We start from the raw sequence: 21587 nt of genomic DNA, 5'->3' as shown, positions 1-21587 counted from the left end.
TCAAGACCTGTGGTCTTTGGGGGGAACGGGGGGGAGTGGGGTCTGACTAACCTACGTCAGCTAGCTCTGCCACAAACCTGGACTAAACCCCAGAATCAGCCAGGGCATTTGGTTAATGATATTGTCTTTCAAACTCACCCACTGAAACACATTTTTGCCGTTCATTTGTACCCATTTCACTGACTGGGGAAAAAAACTTTTAACCAAACAGAAAAATGGGTGATGTAACAGTGTCACCCACCCTACTCCTTCCTCGCCAGCAATGATGCGGTATTTCAATCCACACTGAAAGAATTCACCAAACGTCATGTTTTTGCTTTCACACAAATTTAATGGAATTGAATTCCTGGCTGTGCAACGTGTTTTGCTGTGCTGTCAATCATAGTGACATTCCTGCAGCTCTAATGGGTCTGCGCCTGTACACGTGTCTGTGCGCGCGTGATTGTGCGTGTGTGTGCCCGTGATTGTGCGTGTGTGTGTCTGCGCGTGATTGTGCGTGTGTGCCCGTGATTGTGCGTGTGTGCCCGTGATTGTGCGTGTGTGCCTGTGCATGCGTGCCTGTGATTGCGCGTGCGTGACCATGATTGTGCTCGTGCATGCGTGCCCGTGATTGTGCTGGTGCATGCCCGTGGTTATGCAAGCGCGCGTGTGTGTGTGTGCCCATGGTTGTGTGAGCGTGTCTGTGTGCCCATGGTTGTGCGCGCGTGTGTGTCCGTGATGGTGTGTGCGCGTGTGTGTACCTGTCTGTATGTGTGTAGCGGAGTGGGACAAACTCAACAGGAAAGTGCTCAATGTAAACAATTGAGGTGGGGGGAGGGGGGGTTTGACTGGGGGGGAAGGAGGGATGTTTAAAGGGGGATTTCAGTTGAAGACAATGTGCCTTACAGAAATAGTGCAGTGTTGCATCTTACAGTCCAAGAATCTGTTCACAGAAGCACTCTTGCTGGTCATCCTGGATTGAAGAGAACGGTGTATGTTTCAAATTATTTGCTTGGTTTGACATCTAAGCTACCTGTTTGCTCTCCCTGTCCTCCCACCCCCACATTCTTCTTACCCCCCCCCCCACCTCCCCCCACACTCACTAACGTCCCCAGGTTTAGCCTCACTGACTGGACTTGCTGGCACATATCCAGATAGCTGCATTCGGCATCTAGGTCAGCATTACAAAATCCGTCCAGAGCTCTTCAGCAGGAGACACTTGTGCTCATAATTAAATACATTACAGTCTGGCTCCTCAGCTCAAAAAGCTGTGTCCGTGGGGCAAGAGGGACGTTTCTCTTTTGCCGCAAATCCAGGTCGCTGATGCTGCTCAAGTGTCTAGGTGTAAACATCCATTTTGTCAACTGGAAAGAATGCCCCTGGAGGGAATACTAGGCAATGGGCACCTCGGGGTAAGATACAGACCGTGTGGATTCCCACTGTGCCCAGTGTGATGAAGCCTGTGAGGAAAAAGGGAGATGAACAGGGAGCCAATATAAATCCCTGACGTTTTCCTGAAGGAATTTTTTTTTCTCTGTTGTGTGTGATATCTTGGACTGAAACGAACGAACAAGATCATACAAAAAAAAAAATTTGGAATTGCCTCGTGAATGAATTCACAAAATTAAAAATAAATGCACAAGTTCTTATATAAAAAGTCAATGAAATATGTAAACACAGTGTCTTCATAGTCTTGCCGGTTCGGAACTTTAAAAGAAAGGAAAATGTCTTGCAGCTCTCGTCTATTTGGGTTTCGTTTCCCCGAATCCCTGTGTTAAATTTCCTAATGTGGCAAAAAAGGCCTCCATCTCCTTCTGCAGCAGTTGGTTTCTCTGCTCGGCATCGTCCCGTGCCCTGTCTGCGTTGCGCACCTTTATTTCGAGCATGGTGTACTTCTTTTTCCCTTGGTCCAACTCTTCTTCCAGTCTGCTCACCTGCAATCTCAGCACCGTGCTGGATTCTTCAAGCCTGAGGAAAGGGGATACAGTTAACCTCTGCTTGTCTTCCACTATCAAAGCCTCTCCGGTAAGTTTTAACGCTCGGTGTCTAGCGACTGTTCATAACTGCACTGGGTTAAGAGGTTAAATGGTAAACCAAACCCTGATCAGTAGCAAAGTATCAGTCTTCCCTCCTCCCCCAGTCTTACCCGAAGGAGTGCTCTTAGACTGGGTAACTGTACAATAAGTGCCAGGTGCCCTTCAATTCCTTGCGCAAATATTTCACTCCTGTAAGCCAAGGTAGTAATATCAGGAATAATGGTGAACCCAGGCACATGAAAACGCTCGGGGAAGATGAATGGGCCATCCATAAAACAATGTTCGCCCTGAAAATAGCCCTTTGATCTTTTTGTAATAACATCTGTCACTGAGTATATTTAAGTCTATATTGTACGTGTCTCCCACCGCCCATGTCAACTCTGATCGGCAGCTAGAAGCCAGGCAAATCTGAATTAACCAGTCAGGGTACAGCCAGCAACACCAGTTAACTTGACCCAGCTATTATCGAGTGTGATCCAAACTAAAATTCTCCCTAATTATGGCTACCACATCTCAGCTAAATATTTCCGTTTTCCAACAGCCAACACCCATTCTCCAATCAACTGAACATTCCTCAGTCAAAACTCTGCTTGGTATTGACACGTTGACATATTGACGTATTGCATTATTAGTTTACGTCCTAACGTTAATATCCTGTTCCCATACATTGTTCTATGTAATTCCATGATGTAATACAGAAGGTGAATTAAAGTATGCACGATAGCTCTCAATGCTATTTAGTCCATCACCTCTCTGATTGTAAACATTATTACCTTTGAACTGTTAACTTCTACCCTTAAAAATCAAAAATTAAAGTCAGACAGCCAGATAATAATCACTATAATAATAATCTTTGCATTTGATATCGTGCCTTATCACGTTGTTGAGACGTCTCAAGTCAATTCACACACTAAACTGTAAGTGGATTGACTGCGTATTTGGGGGCGAAACGTGGCAATGAGTTGAGCACAGCAATGTCCCACAAACAGCCACAAAGTGAGTGACCAATTTCAAATTAGGCTAGATTTTAAATTAAAAGTCCAGTCCACATAAATTGTGGACATTTTGATAGATCATTATTCTTACATTTGGCTGTACTTCTCTCTGGAACTCCAGTATTACATTTCCTGCAGTTCCTAATTATTTCCACCTTTCCTTCAGACCGCCCGGAAAGCCTGAGATTTTGATTCAAACATGGCTTCAAACCATCTGAAATGTACCGAAAACCCACGTGTTCATCCCGGTGGCTTTACCTAACAAGGGGATGAAAAAGACGACCAGATATGAAGAGAAACTCATCGGCTGTAAGGACCTGTGAGGTACAGCCAGTTTTATCTACAGCTTTAAAATCGAGTTCTACTTGGGATGGAGTGGGGAGAGAGGAGCAAAATGTGGACTAATTAAAGATGGAGAATGCAGCCCAGCCATGCACAGTGCAGGGAAACTGAGCCCAAATCAGCAGAAATGTAGAATTGTGCAAAAAGGAAACGTAGTGATAATAATCATATAAGCTTTGTATTTGACTGTATAATTTGTGGGCGAAACGCGGCAGCCAATTGCGTGCTATCAGTCGTGGATCAATTAACCAAGTTATTTATTTGTTTATTTTTGAAAGGATTGTTACCCCCAGAAAAGTGTTCTGTCAATCGACTAACAACCAGGGTGCTAGGGATAATTGTTTGATTTGTACCTTAACATGTCAAAGCCTCTCAAAGTACTCTTGCTGTCAAGTGTAATGACTACTTTTGTAGGTACATGTGGCAGCCAATTTGCACAGAACAAGGTGGATCAGTTTTGACAACAACAAGATTACATTTGTATAGCGCCTTTCACGTCGGGAGGACATCCTAAGACACTGGACAGTGTACAGCATTTCAGACCTTAGCTGGGGTCAGGGGAAGAGAAGGGAGGGGAGGGGAAGGAAGGTGACTGATGGCATGGTCGAAGAGGAGGGTTTTGAGGCGGGACTTAAAGGAGGCTAAGGAGGGGGTGAGGTGGAGTGATTGGGGGATGGAATTCCAGAGGTTGGGGGTAGAGTGGCTGAAAGAGTTATTGTGAGGCTTGTTCATTCTCACATTGATGCAACTCCAAAAGATAGGACCCTCCTGATGTCCGAGTAGGTACACTAACCACTTATGTGCCAAAGTTTTCCTTTGGCTGAGTTTCGAGAACAGTCTGTTGCAAACGCTTCATCTGGCTAAAAGACTGCCCAACAAAGAAGCAACACCCTGTTACTCACAAACCACAAACTTGCCCTGCCTAACAACAACTTGAATTTATGTAATAGTAATAATCCTTGCATTTGATATATCATCTCACTAGGTTTTCGAGACATCTTAAAGCTCTTCACAGAATACACTGTAAAGTGAATTGACTGTATATTTTGTGGGTGAAACGCGGCAGCCAATTGCACACAGCAGTGTCCCACAAAGAGTTGTGGATTGAGTGACCGAGTGATTATTTTTTGTTACCCCTGGAAAAGCGATCCGTCAATCGACTACTGCTAGGTGTACGGAGGCAGGTGTAGTAAGGAAATTTGGCCAATGTTTTGCCCTGCCCGGGAATCGAACCCAGGTACTCTCGCTTTAACCACTAAGCTGCAGCACTCCATATTAGAGCCCTTCATGCAGGTAGCATCTCCTAGGTGCTTAACAGTGGTGGAGCTTGATGCTGAGTAGGAGAGGGAGGAGAGACAAAGAGCAATGTCTTCAGATGTGATCTGAATCATGGCTGCTGATGGTGGAGAGGAATGAGGGACAGCCGGAGGCAGCAGAGCGAAGGGAGCGGGAAGTGGAGTGTAAGCAGTTCGGGAGGCAGAGAGGTGATAGGGTATCAATTGATTTGTAAGTAAATGATTGTAAACAAGTGTTGCCCTACCCTATCCTCTGTGATCCTCCTAACCCAGCTGCTTTTTGAATGTACTTTTGTCCCATGTTTCCCCCCACCCCTTCTTCCCCTCGCTCAAGCTCACAGTTCTTTGTACGCACTGTGATGTGAAAGGAGATGTATTCGTTGCTGTTGACTATTACAATGCAGTTAACAAATGTGCATCATATGGGTACAGATGGGAACTGCTTTGGGATACCCATTTCCCCTTTTCGCCATAAAATACACAGTCAATCCACTTTACAATATATCCTGTGAAGCACTTTGAGACGTCTCAACTATGTGATAAGGTGCTATATCAAATGCAAGGATTATTCTTATTGTATTTGCTTTATAGAGTACTGGGTTTGTAATAATAATAATACTTGCATTTGATATGGTGCCTTATGACATCTCAAAGCACTTCACAGAATATACTGTAAAGTGAAATATTTTGTGAGTCAAACGAGTACCAGATAAAACTCCTACTGCAAGTTTGTCAAGCAATGCAAGAAAGAAATGCAATTCATTGGTACATATATTGACCCACAGTTATTCTGACCCTCTTCAGCCTCTTCAAAGAAAAAGATTGATCACTCATGTTGACCCGGTGCCCCTTTGTGCAGATGGCTGCAATAGCAAACAAAGCTTCAGATGACTCAAAGTCCACAGCAACCAACAGACCTCAATGGTGAGCTCCTCCTTCAAATATATCTGTTTGAAGATCCTGCTGCTGAGGTTGTTCAGGAGGCAATGTTTGCTGGAAAGCCTCAGGGCTTCTCTGAGCTTGACTCGGTCTATCGGCTGCATTGTTTGCCTTAACTAAACAAGCTACTTTGTAAGCCTCATATAGACCTTGCCTCCTGCAAGCTTATCAAGGAGAATTTCCTGCTTGCAAGTAATAAATGGCCGCTAGCACCTTATTAGGGCATCTAATAGGTGAAGACCTTCCTGTGTGTTGACTGGATTAGCCAAGGTCACTCAAGGGCAAATTATTTGCAAAAAAAACTGGGCATTATTTGGATTTGTAATATTTTCTGCCACTGTATTAAGAACAGCGCCTCAGGTAGACCAGTGTTGTCATAGTGCCAGAAGAATGTTTTAAGTGTTTTGTTAGCCCCAGAACAATGTTGATTATTGTGCACACCGAATTGTGCAAGTCAGAACAGACTGGCTGTACAAATGAGCACAATGGTCTCTTAACACTGTTCACAAAAACCATTGTGGATTTCACACCATGACCAGTTACTGTATTGAGTTGAGCTGTCAAAATAACCTCAGGGACAATTAAGAGGGGAAACATATGTGTCTGATATCTCAGCCTGGCTCAGCCGGTAGCAACTCTCATCTCTGAGTCAGAAGGTTGTGGGTCCAAACCCCATTTCAGGACTTTGAGCTAATCATCCAGGCTGACAGTCCAATGCAATGCTGCATTGTGAGGGTGCCATCCTTTAAATTAAATGTAAAAACAAGGTCGGGTCTGTCTGTTAAAGATCCCATGGCACTATTCACAAAGAGAAGAGAGTTTCTTCTGGTGTACAGCCAACAATCCTCCAGATAATATTCACTCATATTCATAGCTGTCTGGGGGCGTTGTTGTCTACAAATTGGCTGCTGTGTTTGCCTCCAAATACAGTCACCACACTTTCTTGTGAAGTGCTTTGAGACATCTTGATGGTGTGATAAGGAAATGTTCATCTCTGAGCTTTTGAAACTGTTATGAGGAATGCCGAGGTAAGCTGGACTCTCCTGTCAAGAAAATATCACACGTAGGTGTGTATACATGTAGTGTGTTTTCTCAATGCCCACGATGGCTCTGCCTACCAATGAATTATGTAATATTCCCTGCTTTGTATTTTGCTGAGTGGATATTTATACATCGAGTCTTGCTAATAAAAATTGAGGTCTGGAGGCGTACTGAGCTATTATGTTGAGAGTGCAACAACGTGATAAGGCGCTATATCAAATGCAAGAATTATTATATAATATTATAGAATAATAATAATCCTTGCATTTAATAGAGCGCCTTATCATGTATTCGAGACGTCTCAAAGCGTTTCGCAGAATACACTGTAAAGCGGATTGACTGTATATTTTACGGACGAAACTCGACAGCCAATTGCGCACAGCAATTAATTATAATTATTATAACCTCTCCGCAGCTTTGTATTCGTAGGAATTTAGGAACAGGACGAGGCTCGTTGAAACCCACAATCTACTCCATGTCACCGTGTGCTACTATTCCCCTTGATCCCAACTCCCTGCCTTCTCACCATCTCCTTTAATATTTCGACATCCCCGACTGTCTTATTTAGCCGCTCCTGATTGTCGCAGCGATGCCAAACCTTGGTTTGCCCTCAAAACGCAGCGATGCCCCCGAACCCCTGTGCGTGCGTGTTTTTCTTTGTAATCACCTCTTGATCCTGTTTTCGTACTCCGCCCTCTGTTTGCTCAGTTCCGACTTGAGCTCGGTGACCAAGCCCTGAAGTGCTTTCGAACACACGGCCGAGCTGTGAGACAGCGTCGCTAAGTCACTGTTGTCGCTGCAGCCCCCGCTGCTGACGGACACCTCAAAACGCTCGATCCTGCTGTCCTCCGCGCCCCCCCGCGCTTCGTTCAGCGGCTGGGTGACCCGCACCGGCCAGTCCGCTTTGGCGCAGTCGAGAGCTGAAGAGTCGCTCTCCCGGCCGAGGGCGGAGCTGCCGGCGGAGTCCGCGACCGAGATCTCGCAGGAGGAGGTCGACCAGGCCGTGCTGGCCGCGCTCTGCCTGTCGCCCACACTCAGGGAGAGGCTCGACGACGGCACGTTGTCATACGTCGACAAGCGCTGGGATGAGCCCAACTCTTTCGCTCGCTCCCCGGACGAGGTCCGCCGGTGCCCCCGGAGCGAGGACAGGCCGTTCATCAGCCAGTTGCCGCTGGCTGCTAAGTTCGGGATGTCTAACGTCGAGCCTCCTAGCTTGGCGCTGCCCGCCCGCCCGCCGGTGTGCTTGAACGAATATTTCCACGTGGGGAGCGTTTGGATCCTTCTCGGGCTGTGGGTGGTGTGGAGCTGCTTGTCGGCTCGCTCCTGAGAGGTGCTTTTCGAGCCAGCCACAGGGGTGCTGACGTTGACGTCCAGCGACGTGCCGCTGTTGGAGACGCTCTCCGTGTAGTTGTCGCTCTTGTCCGTCTTTGGCCCTTCGAACTCCCCTTCGGATACCCACTCCACCAGGGCGCGCCTCGCCTGAGCCTTCACTTCGACGTGCGCTGCTAGGATCTCGCTGTGACTGATGCGAAAGAGCCTGTGGTGTTCGCTGATCAGCACCGTCATTAGGGACTGCACAAGCGATGTGCCTGTCGAGAGGAAAACAAAGAGCAAAACTCTGCTGCAGTTCACGATTCATTGTAACTTGAAAGGGATTAGCAACCTCCATAACGACTGGTCCGCTCCCTCCGCGTCCCCCGCTCTGCCCATCCCACCGTCGGCAGTCTTCAGTCTTTCTGCCCCCACCCTCTAGAACATCATCCAACAGTCCCTTCGCCTCGCCCCCTTTCCTCCTTAAAGACCTATCTCAAGACCCTCCTCTTCAACTGCGCTATCAATCATCCTCCTACCTCTACCCTCTCTATCCTTCACCCATCTCAGATCCAATTCCTTGACTGTCTGTCCACTGCCTTGGGATGTTCTCCCGATGTAAAAGGTGCGATCCAAATGTAATCTGTTGTTATTTTAGTTGATTGATGATCTGACAGCCCCTTAAAGAGCTGGTGTGCTAAATGTCAGTCTATACTAATACCTTTGAAGCTCTGTTGCCAGTGAGGACAATCAGAAGATTTATTTCTATTTTGGAGTGAATGGTGAGGCATTGGGTTTCACTGCTTCTCCCAATGGAAAATGCCCTGCTGAATGGGTCGTTACATCTATAGCTTCTCTCTGGGGCTGTCTTATGCTGTCCAGTATTTAGAAAGTACTTCAGATCACAAGTCAATATCTTGTTGCTGAAATATTGCGCTTTTCTATTGATTATAGCAGGTCTGTTCAATGTGGGAAGCTTGAAACTTGGCCCTGGCATCCAACTGGTGACATGCACATGTTAAGCAGATCGAGTGTTGGTCGCACAATGCGATCACACTCCAAACATCCGAGGCATGACATTTCTCATGGTCTTGGCTTTAAGATCATGCAGAATCCTGGAAATTTCTTTTTGTTCAGCATCATCATTTTAAATTTTAAAAAAAATAATAATTAGATCACTCGGTCCACAACTGTTTGTGGGACACCACTGTAGCACAATTGGCTGTCGCGTTTCGCCCGCAATTCACTTTCTGTATATTCTGTGAAGAGCTTTGAGACGTCTTGAAGACGTGACAAGGAGATATGTCCAATGCAAGGATCATTATTATTTTGGAAACATTTTTACCCAGTTCTTAAAAAGCGAACCAGCTTCCAAACTAAGGCTAAACAGAAGAGTTTCCCAAAATTCTGCATGATCTTATGTTTGACGACAATGTGTTTTGAGGTTAAGACGACCACGGATTTTTGGACCTCTGTTGTCCGTTTCATGTAATTTTAGTAAACCTGACCTCCACAGCAGAGACCAAAGCAAAGATTGCGTTCATTGACCTGGTTGAGGAGCAGAAATAATCCAGGCTCAAAAGCTGAGCGATCAAGATGCACGTTTCAGCCTTTCACAAATCCCTGAATGTGAAATGAAATGGCAGCTGGTGAAACAACTGCCATCGAGCTGAGATCCCGTACCTTCCATGATGGTCACTGGGTCTTCTATTTTTGGACGCAGTATGTTTGGTCCAAACACCGTAGCTAGGTTTTGAACACTCATCTTATTAACGCTTGAGTAGGACTGAACTTCATCCAGGAACCTGCAAAGCAGTTTGCTACACATTAAATCAAGCAGTCAATAAACAATACAGACTGACCTTCTGAGCGGTCTTTAACAGTCGGTCTTTCGGGCTCTTTGCACTCTCCATAGCAATCAGTTCCAAATTGTATTGCGACAGACGGGGAAATCAAATTGAGCATGAGACAATTTGATTTTATTTAATATCCTTTTACCTACAAGCTTACAGTTCAATTGGATGATTTATCTGTTAATAATAATCCTCACATCTGATATGGCCCTTTTCACACTTTAATTAATTCTTGCAATTTATAATTATTCACATCATGTCCCTCGAAGCGCTTCACAGGCTATGCTGTGAAGTGACTGTGTATTTTGTGGGAGAACGTAGCAGCCAATTTGTGCAGCCGTCTCCCCCCCCCCCCCCCCCCCCAACCCTTGTCACGTCCAAACATCTCAAAGCGCTTCACAGAGTATTTCCGTGGGGTATTCTGACAGTATAGAGTAGATGCTAATTTGCACAGCAATATCCCCAAAATAGCTAAATGTATCCAGTTAGTTAATATATCTGGTCTCATCTATCAATTTATGACCATAGCCACGGACTTCAAGCCCTGACTCACCTGCATATATAATCTAGGAGGTTGTAATTGGCATGAGGCAGACTTATCACCTGTTTGGTCAGCTCTTGGATTCCCTGAATGAAAAGAACACCAAATATCTGAGGATCAGTACCGCAGGCAGGGAGAATCTAGTTATTTCACCTGGTAAACACAAACTTGCTCCCCAATCAGACCTGAACAATCGACGGTTGAGCCTTCAGCTTTTCTGCCCCCACCCTTTGGAAGTCCATCTCACAGTCCCTTCACCTCAACCCTTACCTCCTTCAAGCCCCTCTCAAGACCCTCCTCTTTGACTACACCTTCAGTCGCCCTCCTACCCCTCCCCTTCCTGCCCTCCACCCCTCCTGATCCGAACCCCCAGCCTGGGTGCAAATCCTTGACTATCCAACGCCTTCGGATGTCCTCCCAACGCGAAAGCGATGTATAAATGTAATTTGTTGTTGTTATTGTCAAGGTCTTCAGAGTTTTGAAGGATTCCGATTCTGTAATAACTTAATCACAGTTTATTGATGCAAAATGGCAATGATTGTAAGGAACCAGTTGGTATAGAGGTTCTGGAGAAGACATCAGACAGGGCAGCCCCTCGTGTAGGTACCCACCTCCTCCTCGTCCTTGGCCAGCAGCTGCGCGCACGAGAGGAAGTCCTCGTACTTGGCAAACGGTATGACTGGCTCAGGCAGCTCCCGGAGGTACAGCTTCAGCAGGGAGGCTACGGTGTGAACGTCAGTGTCACTGGAAGAGGGAGAGAAGGAACGTCAAACTCCTTGCAGACAAGCTGTCCAAAACACAAGATTGTTAGACAATGACTTTGAGGTACTTTCGGTTACCTTACTGCTCCAACTCCACCTCCCACCCCCCAGCTCGGGTGTCGAGCTGGTATCGTTTAGCACCTCAGGATGTGAAAGGCACAGAATAACTAAATTTGTATTGTATTGAATAGCAGGTGAATCCAAGACGAGGGAGCACGAATCTAAGATAGCCCTTAGCAGAACTAAAAGGGAGTTTAGGAGGAACTTCATTAGTTGGAGGGTGGGGAGAATGTGAAACTCACTGCCGGCAGCTGTGGTTGAAGTAAAAAGTATCAATGTATTTAAGAGGAAACTCGATGCGTACGTGAGCTGGGAAGGGAATAGGAGAGAGGACTAGGAAGGAATGGCCTTTCTGTTACATTACCCCCCCCCCGTTTCTGTTGATCTTTTGTGTATCGTTTCACAAAGCACACAGTAACCATAGACTTTATCCTCCAGTGTGTTGAGCATCTGGGATGATTGAAGACTGGCATTTGTATGAATCCCATGGTTAAATGTATATGACACAGGAAATACAAAGACCTCAATGGCTTCTTGGTAGAAACCTCAAGGGGTTAAATAAGTAGAGCCCAGATTATTCTGACCTGGATAGTGAACAAAAGGATTTGGATTTGGGAGATTGATGCTCTTTTTAATAGTTAATGTATTTTTCACTGAACTTCACAGGCCTCATCTTAAATATTAACAACAACTTGCATTTATATAGTGCTCTTCACGCAGGACAGAGTCTCGGAGCGCTTAACAGACACTGAGCTGGTGGGGGGAGAGGCAGGAGGTGACCATAAGCACGGTCTAAGAGTTCTTCAATCGTGATCTAAAAGAGGGGAAGGAGAGAGCAAGGCAGAGGGATCTGGAGAGTGAGCTCCAAAGCTTCGGGGCTTTATTTTATTAAGAAATAACAATAAAATAAATAATTTGTATGAACAATACAAGTTCAAAGTATCTTTCAGGATTAGCTACCTGTCAAACAATGGCTTTTCTCCACAGTCAAATGAATCCTGAAGCTCTTTGACCAAGTTGGCTTGTCCAGGCATACGAAACAGCCCCTCTTCATTCAGGCCGTGCTCCCGGATAAAATCCACGCACTGTTCAACCAGTAAAGGAGCCAGCCTCTTCCCAAACTTGCGTTCATACTGTACGGTGTCCTCCAAGCGCTGGCCAAATATACCTGCAATACATTGTGTTTGCAAACTGTATTTATACATTGTATTACACGGCTGTTCTTTCCCACTTGACGCATTTCTGTAATCGGCAGGGCTTACGCAGATGTTTTGAATGTTGTAACAGAAACCAAAAAACTACCAAGTTGTAACAAATGAAAGCAGAGGGAATGTACTTGAAAAGTTTTTTTCTCTGACAATCTGAAGGAGATTTTTAAAAGGCGAGAACATACACTCCAGAAACTCCACGGAACAAAGTCTTGAGATGATAGAGCTTGTTTTTGACCAGACTTGAGAGTGTTTAAGGGTATCCTAATCATGTCTTCAATATTGTGAGGGGTTACAATTGGGGTAAATAGTAGATTATTTCCACTGGTCCTTAATGAGAAAGGGAGCAAGTTATTAATAAAATAATAATATTTACATTTGGTTTTATGCCTTTCACCTTCGCAGGACATTCCAAAGCACTGCACAGGATATACTGTAAAGCGTAGTGACTATGCATTTTGTAGACGAATGTAGCAGCCAATTCGCCCACAGCAATGTCCCACAAACAGACATGAAGTGAATGACCAACTTTATCAAGGGGATTGCTGACCAGGGCACCAGGAGAAACTCAATTCTCTTTTCGAGTTGTGCCATGATATCTTTAAAATCCCCCAGTACTGTATTGGAGTGTAAGTGTAGACTATTGAGTTCAAAGTCCCAACAAATGCATTGGAAGGCGTCTGATACCCATAGAAACCTCCTCTCGGTATTAAAAAATAAATGAATCAAACACTTTGGGAGAGGAAAGGGAGAGGATAATATTGGTGGAGGTGATACAAAAAAANCTCTTTTAAAGTTGTAAATTTGTTTTCCTTCAATTAGGTATTTGGCATCAATGGAGGTATCGTACTATAGTACTGCATTCAACAAGGTACAAAGCTTTGAAAAGCATTCTGTAAGAGACTGCACAGTATAGACCCCACGCCAAGGTACAGTACACTGTCTTCCAACTTCAAAAGTCTTTTGCCTGGAACAGTATCAGATGTGCAGTGGGATGGGAGTGTTGAAACAAGATGAAAAAAATACACAGCTCAGTTTTAATGACTTTGCCTGAAAACTGTTCAGGCTCCAATTATGTAAACAGCTTGTCAGATTCTGAAATAACCCTTTCAGGCAGTGGCAAACACTTGGGTTGTTGCTGTCTGGTAAACGGTGACTCGGACAGGAAGCAGATCCTGTACAAGCAGTCAAACATGTGGATAGAGCTACATCGGCTGAGTGTCTCATTCTTATTTACGTGCCTACAATATCATGGGTTTGTTGGATGAGCCACGCTTTCACATCCTTTTCGGAGCTCCGAAATGTTACCGAGATGGAAGGGTGCTATATAAATAATAATACTTCCATTTGACATAACACTTTCTGTCGTTGAGAAATGCTTCACAGAATATATTGTAAAGTGGAGTGACTGTGTATTTTGTGGGCGAAACGCAGCAGCCAACTGCGCACATCAATGTCCCACAAACAGTCATTGATTGAGTGATCAATTTTGTTTTGAGGGATTATTACTCACCGGAAAGCGATGCACCAATCGACTAAACAACCATGTTCCTACTTCCTGCTAAGTAAGTAGAGGGGTTTCAATTTTAAATTTAAGTTTTAAATGTTGTCCCTTGCATGAATCAAAGGCAGAGTGGAATCTATAAACAGTTATATTATAGCTTCATCTAAATTTATTCTTATTAATGATTGTACTGATTCGAAGACATGATAAGGCACCATATCAATTGCAAGGATTATTATGATGGCTATATTTGGTCATTTCACTACTTGCGGTGGTTATTTTGAGTGTGGGTTAACTTCAAAACACGCTATATGTGTGAAGCGAGGCAGCATTGTGGAAAAATAACTATTTCTGTGTGTGTGTAGAGCCAAAAAAAGGTGCGTTGTCCTTCTCGTGAACACAATTTTCACCTATCACGATGCGATTAAATGTGGTTTATGGATAAAATTTTTAAAAATTGGCACATATTTTCCAATAAGGCGTTGCCCCTTTAACAGTCAGGCAGACAGCGTTCCAGAGATCGTTTCAATGGGTTTCTGTGGTGAACTGACAGAAAAAGCTGCGATCCAGTCATAACTCACTCACACCTGCATGAATGGGCATTAATTACATGGCCTGTTTACACTGCTGGAAGCAAAACAATATCTCTTCCAGAAGCGGAGTGATATGGATTGGGATGCCTTATTCATACTCTATACTTTCTGCTCCTCGTTGCTCATGATGGACAGGAACGGAGCAGATAATGCGGTCTAATTTGCGATACTTGCAGAAGAATTTTTTAAATGTTTAATTGGAGTTGAGACTCAGATCAGCCATGATCTAGCAGAATGGCAGAACGGGCTGGAGGGGCTGAATGGACTACTATTCTTATGTTCCTGTGACTTCTTAACAGCAGATCCTGTAATGTAGTTTCCAGGAGACAGACGCCCTAAGCAAATTCCTTTGTGTCTGCCTGAGAGGGATCAGGGTATTAACACATTCTGCTATTTTACAGATTCTTTCGTGAATATTACAAAGTCGACCCCATTGTTAATGAAATCAGGCCCAAATGTTAGAGTTAAGAAATAATAATCCTTGATTTCGAGATCGTGCTTTTTCACATCAACAAGACATCTCAAAGCACTTCACAGTATTTACTGGGAGGTGTAGTGTCTGTATTTTCAGGCGAATGAAGCAGCCAATTTGGGTAAAACAATGTCCTACAAATAGTCTTGTAGTGAATGACACAATCTTTATCTGGGGGATTGTTGACCAGGACACCGTAAGAAACTCCCTTCTCTTTTCAAATAGAGAAACAGGATCTTTAACATCCACCTGAATAGGCAGATATGACTCTACAGAGTGCAGCTCAGTATATGCTTTATTAATTTCTTTTTATATTGAAGAGCTAGTCATGTGACCAAATCATCCATCTCAACCCCAATTTGTGCTCGAACTAGTCGCCAAGATCCTCGAAACAGTTGAGAGGAGAACGAACTGGTGATTTGCCAGTCTTACAGGTATGAAAATAGGTGTTCCTCACAGCTCAATCCCTCTAAAACTGGGGATCAGCCTCATTGTTTTCCTTTACTCTGTCTCTAGGGCCAAGTTATGTCACCGTGACCAGAAATGTGCGTCGTGCTTCAGTTGTGACCTGACCAGAGCTTGCGCCCAACCTCTCGGGATCTGTAGCCCAGAATCCAGTTTGTTCAATTCCATTCATGAAAACACCTCCTGGAGGTTTGGAAATGCTGAACAGATGCTCAAACTGCCCTGAAAGGATTCTGCCAGTTCTCTCCCAACTGAAGTCGATGATCAGTGCTGAGCTGGGAGGAGATAGAATGCCAAACAGTTCCACTCCCCCGCCGGAGGCTATCTAGGTTATGTGTTTGGGGGAGTTAATATTCAAAACCTGCAGCTTATGCCCGTCTATTTTGGGTAAAATTTGTGCAATTTGAATACAAACTAACACTGCGCTGACTCGCAACAATTCTGCGTTAAAGGGATTTGAGGATCTGAATTTTTTTTTGCTGATCACAATAAATAATAATTATCCTTGCATTTCATGTGACACCTTTCACGCCGGGAGGAAGTGTCAAAGCACTTACAGGATTTACTGTAAAATGTAGGGAATGTGTTTTTTTTTTGCCCAACATGGCAGGTAGTTTACATACAGCAATGTCTCCCAAAGAGCCATGGAGTGAGTGACCAATTTTATTTGGTGGATTGTTGGGCAGGACATCAGGAGAGAGAAAGTCCCTTCTCTTTTCGAATAGTACCGTGGGATCTTTAACATCCAACGAAACAAGCAAGAGGGGCTCAATTTAACATCTTTTCTGAAGGTTATTCAGCAAGTGATATGAAGTCCTTTTTGTTTCTGTTTCATCTTTCTGGGCTATCTGTTTGATTACTCTGTACAGACTGAACTGCTTCTACTTTCAATCTGTTACAAAGTCCAACTGGGTGGATGTTCTTGCATCTACTCTTTAAAAACAAAAGCACTTCACCCTTCTCACAACTGATTTGCATGCAGAATTCTTCTCGTGGATATAAATTCTGGTGCACATTATCCTGCGATTTCTCAGCATTGTCGGAGGTGCGGTCCTTCGGATAAGACGTTAAACCGAGGTCCCGTCTGTGTCGATGGGTATTAAAGATCCTTTCCGAAAAGGGAAGCAAGTTTCTCCCATTGTCACTCACACTTTACAGTAAATCCCGTGAAGTTCTTTGAGGCGCGCTGATGTGAAAAGCTCTTTATCAAATGGAACGATTATTTTTCTCATTATTACCGTCTCCTATTCTAGACTGTCATTAAGGACCCGAGAGCTATGTGCAATCCATTGGCAAACGGTTCGGGGGCAGGAATTCAATTCTGGGATTCAGGTTCAGGAGCCTGACAAACATTTTGGAGTCCTGTAGTGGTTAGTGCGCTCGCCTTGCAAGTGAGAGGACTCGGGTTCGATTCTGGGCAGGGCAAAACCTTAGGCAAGTTTCCTTACTCCACATGCCTCTGTTTACCTAACAGCAAGTAAACCCGATTGTTAGTTGATTGGCGGATTGCTTTCCGGGGGTAATAATCCCTCCAAAAAAGAATAGTTTGGTCACTCAATCCACGACTGTTTGTGGGACACTGCTATATGCAATTGGCTGCCGGCTTTTGTCCACAAAATATTACAGACAGTCCACTTTACTGTATATTCTGTGACAGATATATACTACTTTAGTACAGTTCTCGAAGGGTTAACATGAGAACGGACAAACAAAAAAAATGATCAGTCGTAGGAGTTGTTAGTACAAAGCTGAAAAGTACAGCGAGTGCAACACAGTTTAGTATTAGACTCTCAATAACATATCCCCGATAAAGAAACCTACAAAGCTCTCAAAGATTATGTGTGCTGTTCAAAGTAAAACCTTAGAACAAGCTTAGTTATACTCAATTTCAAATGACAAGGACTGATATTAAAACACAGAGGCAAAGCAGACAGTGCTAAAGCACTCCGCTTATTCTTTGTAGTACTGTAGCTTAAAACATGGGAAGTTTGACAAGAAATAGCAAAAAAACTCTGGCCATACCTCTTCTGCTAACAAAGCATTGTCGGAATCTGCTGTAAGTAGACCTTGACAGAATTCAGGCAGAACCCGAGCACATGGGCTACACAAAAAGAAAGTCCTAGCTTCAGGCATGAGACACATTTGCATCAGAGCCAGATGGTTCCTGGTGGCTGCCAACGATAGCCCGGCGAGGAGTCAAATATGTAATCGGCTCCGGCAGAGGTTCTCAGGTGCTCGGCTTGATGGAGCTCTGGGAGAGTGTCATTTCAATGCTGATACCGCCCATTAAACACAGGTTGCGGTAAATGTCTGGTGAACTGTCATTACACAGTGTAGAAAGCGGAGCCAGACAGGTACGGTCTTGCCTTGCTCTTGATATTTCCGGTACGGCAGCCAATGTAAACAGCGGAATTGTAAGGGTCACTACGACAGGGGCAGTTGTGATAGAGGCATCCCCAGTCCCGCCCCCCCCTGCACAGTATTGCTACTGTAATCACAGACCGTGTCTATTCCCGATGACTAAGTAAACAGCTGCAGTTGGTGCTGCGTGCATTCCATTGCCTGCAAGCTAATCTGAGGCACGAACAGCCAGGCTGACGAAAGGCTCTTTTGCTGCGACAGGCTCTTTCAAGGAAATCTACCAGGTGGCTTCAAAGGCGAAAAGGAGTTGCTATGGAAAAGTGCTTTGCTTCCAGGCTGAGTGCCTAGAGGGTCGGGTCTTGCTTGACGCAGCTTTATGTGCAATACAATTTCCATTTACAGAGCAGAGCGCCTTTCACCGCGGGAGGATGTCTCAAAGAGCTGAAATGCAAAACGTTCGTGCACGCAGACGGGACCTCGGTTTAATGGCTCACCTGAAGGACGGCACCTCTGACAATGCCGTGACACACACCCCCCACCCTCCACCGCCCGCCCCCCCCCCACGCAGCATTGTGTTGCAACATTTGTGTTCAACAGTCACTGATTTTGTAAGGCACTACATCAAATACAAGGATTAATATTATCCTGCAGAGCAGAAGGAATGTGGGATGCCTCACCACAAATAATTGTTAAATCCAAGTCTTTAGCAACAATCAAAGCGAATTGGTTAAATACTTGAAGGAAAATAATATTGAAGGGCGTAGGGAAGGAGCGGAGGAGTAGGGGGTTAGAGTAGACTGTTCGAGTGGAGGCGCTCACACCAATACAGATACAATGGGCTGAATGGCCTCCAAATAATACTTATGATTGTATCTGATTTTATTGCCGGCCTTCTTGCCTTGCAGCACTCAAAATTAATGAGTGACTTCGTGAGAAATGTTAACTGCTTGTTGACAAACCCATGAGGTTAAAAATTTGGGACCAAGCGCAGTTGGTAGCGCTCTCGCCTCCAGGTCCGAAGATTGTGGGTTTGAGCCCCACATCGGGATTTGGAACTCGTATAGTTTATACGGATGCTCCAAATGCAGTGATGGCTGAAAAATTACATCAAAGCTCCTGTTTACTTGTTCAGGCGAACGTTATTCGAAAAGAGAAGGGAGTTTCTCCCGGTGTCCTGGCCAATAATTCCCCAGAAACATTATTGATCATCCACTTCATGGCTCTTTTGTGGGTCATTGCTGTGCGCAAAATTGGCTGCCACATTCGCCCACACAAAGAACACAATCATTACATATCACGTTGGGGAGATGTCTCTTGTTAAAGCACTTCACAGTAATATCCTGTGAAAAGCTTTGTGACATCCCCCAATGTGAATGCACGATACGAAATGTAAGTGTTATTATTATCCCTTCAGAAATTGCTCAGATATTATGTGTTATGTCCAATCAATTTTATAGTACTTGTGAGATGTCTGCTGGTATCTTGAGGTATGCAGTACATATTGGGTTCCTGCAGTTGATTAATCTGCTCAGTAGGAACTCAGTTCAATGTCAGCTTTAAAATATTGTTCCTTATTCTCCATCTGTCACTGAAAATTATTCAACGCTGTCATAATCTCGTTGTTAGCTCTGCTGAATAAACTGGCTTTATAGGTTAGCACAACAAATGGGACTTTTGCATTCAAGGATCGAGTCTCAGTCTATTTATAAAGCAGCCAGTGGAAAGCGATCTTTCCCATGGGAAAAAAAACATTTTTTTGCCTTTTTAAAAAAAACACAATTGTTCCGGCGCATTGTAACTGAAATAATGAAGTTATATATTAGGGTCTGATCCCTTTAAAGTTCCTCACGATTCCCAGGAACTCTGCTCCCGAAGTACATTGCGACTGAGTGGAATTCCATGGATCATTGTGTCACACGTATATAATAATAAATAATATCAATACTTGCTACAGCACCTGATCACGTCATTGAGACGTCTCAAAGCGCTTCACAGAATTATGATGTAAAGTGAATTGACTATATTTTGTGGGCGAAACGCAGCAGCCAATTGCTCACAGCAGTGTCCCACAAACAGTCGTGGATTGAGTGACCAAATTTTTATTCACCATTATTACTTCCACTTCCCAGGTGGAGTGCCCATTTATGTAACTCAGATATTAAGGTATCTCTGGACTTGATTGAGTGCGTTGGATGAAGATGTCAGTCTGGCTCATTCAGTAGCACTGTTGCCTCTGAGTCAGAAGGTTGTGGGTTCAAGCCCCACGTTAGGATTTTGAGTTTATAATTTAGGCTGACACACCTAAATTAGGCGGTAAGGTTCCCATGACACTCCTTGAAAATAGAAGGAAGTTTCTCCTGGTGTCCTGGCCAACAATCCCCCAAGGTAAAATTGATCATTCACTTCACGCCTGTGTGTAGGAACTTGCTGTATGCAAACTGGTTGATGTGTTTGCCTACAAAGTACACTGTCACTCAATTTTAGTCATTCTTGTGAAACGCTGTGAGACATCTCAACAATATAAGATAATCTGTAGTAAATGCAAAGCTTAAAGTTATTATAAATCTACTAATATAACACCTTGTCTGGTACATACTCTTACTTTCCTCCCCACCACCACTTCCCACCCGTACGTGAAAACCTTTCTTAAGCATACAGTGCCAAATCAACAATCCAATCCAGAAAGGCTTCACCACTGGAGCTTTCTCTGCTGTCTTGTGTTACCTTGACTGTGCCAAAAGGCAACTCAGCAGCTGACAGCTTCAGTTGAGGAGGGGTGCGGGGGAAGAGAAGGAGTCTTACTGATAGTTTGCTGAGATCATCCCAAACTCTACATCTACGCACACACGCACAACAACACATACTTGTAAACTAACACACACCAACGCATGCCCTGACACAGCAATACATGCGTGTACACACTCGTACACCATCACACATACTGACTGGTACACATCCACGCACAAGCCATGACTTTTGACCTCAGGCACAGCTATCATTTGGGTTTACATGCCTGCTTCTTTTTTTTTAACAGTTAAGGAATGTTAATAAAATGTAGGATAGATTTCAAAAGGTCCTAATTGCCAAGACAGTTTCTCTGCAAGCCAGACATTCCAGAGTGTAAGAAACAAAACAAACCTGTTCTGCATTATCCAACTTGGCAATCTTTTCAACATTACAATAGGAACTCAAGGAAATGTTAGAAATAGCTTGTTTCGATTTACACTTAATTACCCTTGAGACGCAACTCAGCGCATAATTAACTTTTCATCAACCGCTTCACACGTTCTAAGCCATCCTCCATTCTTTAACTAACCTTTACTTGTATTTATTTGGCTCAGATCCCTATGAATCTCTCTTAGTTATATCATTGACACATACCTTGATAGTTTAAGGGCATTTGCTGTGAATTAAAAGCACCACCGCTTAAATAAAACAAATCCTTGCATTTGATATAGCTCCTTTCATGTTGAGAGGTTGTCTCAAAGAGCTTCGTAGGATTTACTGTAAAGTGTTAAAGAACCCACAACTATTCGATAACTGAAGGGAGTACTGACAAACAATCTCCATATATATGAAAACATTTTATTCACTTCATAGCTGTGTGTAGAGCATTTCTGTGTGCAAATTGGCTGCCACATTCACCTATAAATACATAGTCACTACATTTCACAGTGAGAATCCTGGATTCTATTATTATTATTATTCATCATTGGGCAGCAATGATTTCTGTGCAGCTGGGACTAGGCTTGGGTGGGATGAACTAAGGTTGGCTTAATTAATAATAATATAATAATCCTTGCATTTCATATGGGGCCTGATCACACCGTT

The 21587-nt window shown here is 44.1% G+C and overlaps 1 protein-coding gene across 2 annotated transcripts in view; it reads right to left on the bottom strand.

Annotated features, from left to right (window-relative positions):
- Window positions 1-1055: 1055 nt before the first annotated feature.
- LOC103185856 (rho GTPase-activating protein 22-like) overlaps window positions 1056-21587 on the bottom strand; it is a 59342-nt gene continuing 38810 nt past the window's right edge. Inside the window, exons 3-8 of one of the 2 annotated variants that reach the window (XM_007904581.2) lie at window positions 12114-12321; window positions 10944-11076; window positions 10345-10418; window positions 9622-9758; window positions 7295-8216; window positions 1056-1947 (exon numbers count right to left, since the gene is read on the bottom strand). In XM_007904581.2, the coding sequence (XP_007902772.1) occupies window positions 1722-1947; window positions 7295-8216; window positions 9622-9758; window positions 10345-10418; window positions 10944-11076; window positions 12114-12321 (1700 nt within the window). In that variant the 3' untranslated portion in view covers window positions 1056-1721. The remainder of the gene's footprint in view (window positions 1948-7294; window positions 8217-9621; window positions 9759-10344; window positions 10419-10943; window positions 11077-12113; window positions 12322-21587) is intronic. The other variant, XM_007904582.2, reaches the window with a different exon arrangement.

Source organism: Callorhinchus milii, unplaced genomic scaffold (assembly GCF_018977255.1).
Source record: "Callorhinchus milii isolate IMCB2004 unplaced genomic scaffold, IMCB_Cmil_1.0 Scaffold7, whole genome shotgun sequence".
Taxonomy (NCBI): Eukaryota; Metazoa; Chordata; class Chondrichthyes; order Chimaeriformes; family Callorhinchidae; genus Callorhinchus; species Callorhinchus milii.
This window is presented reverse-complemented; position numbering and strand designations above follow the sequence as displayed.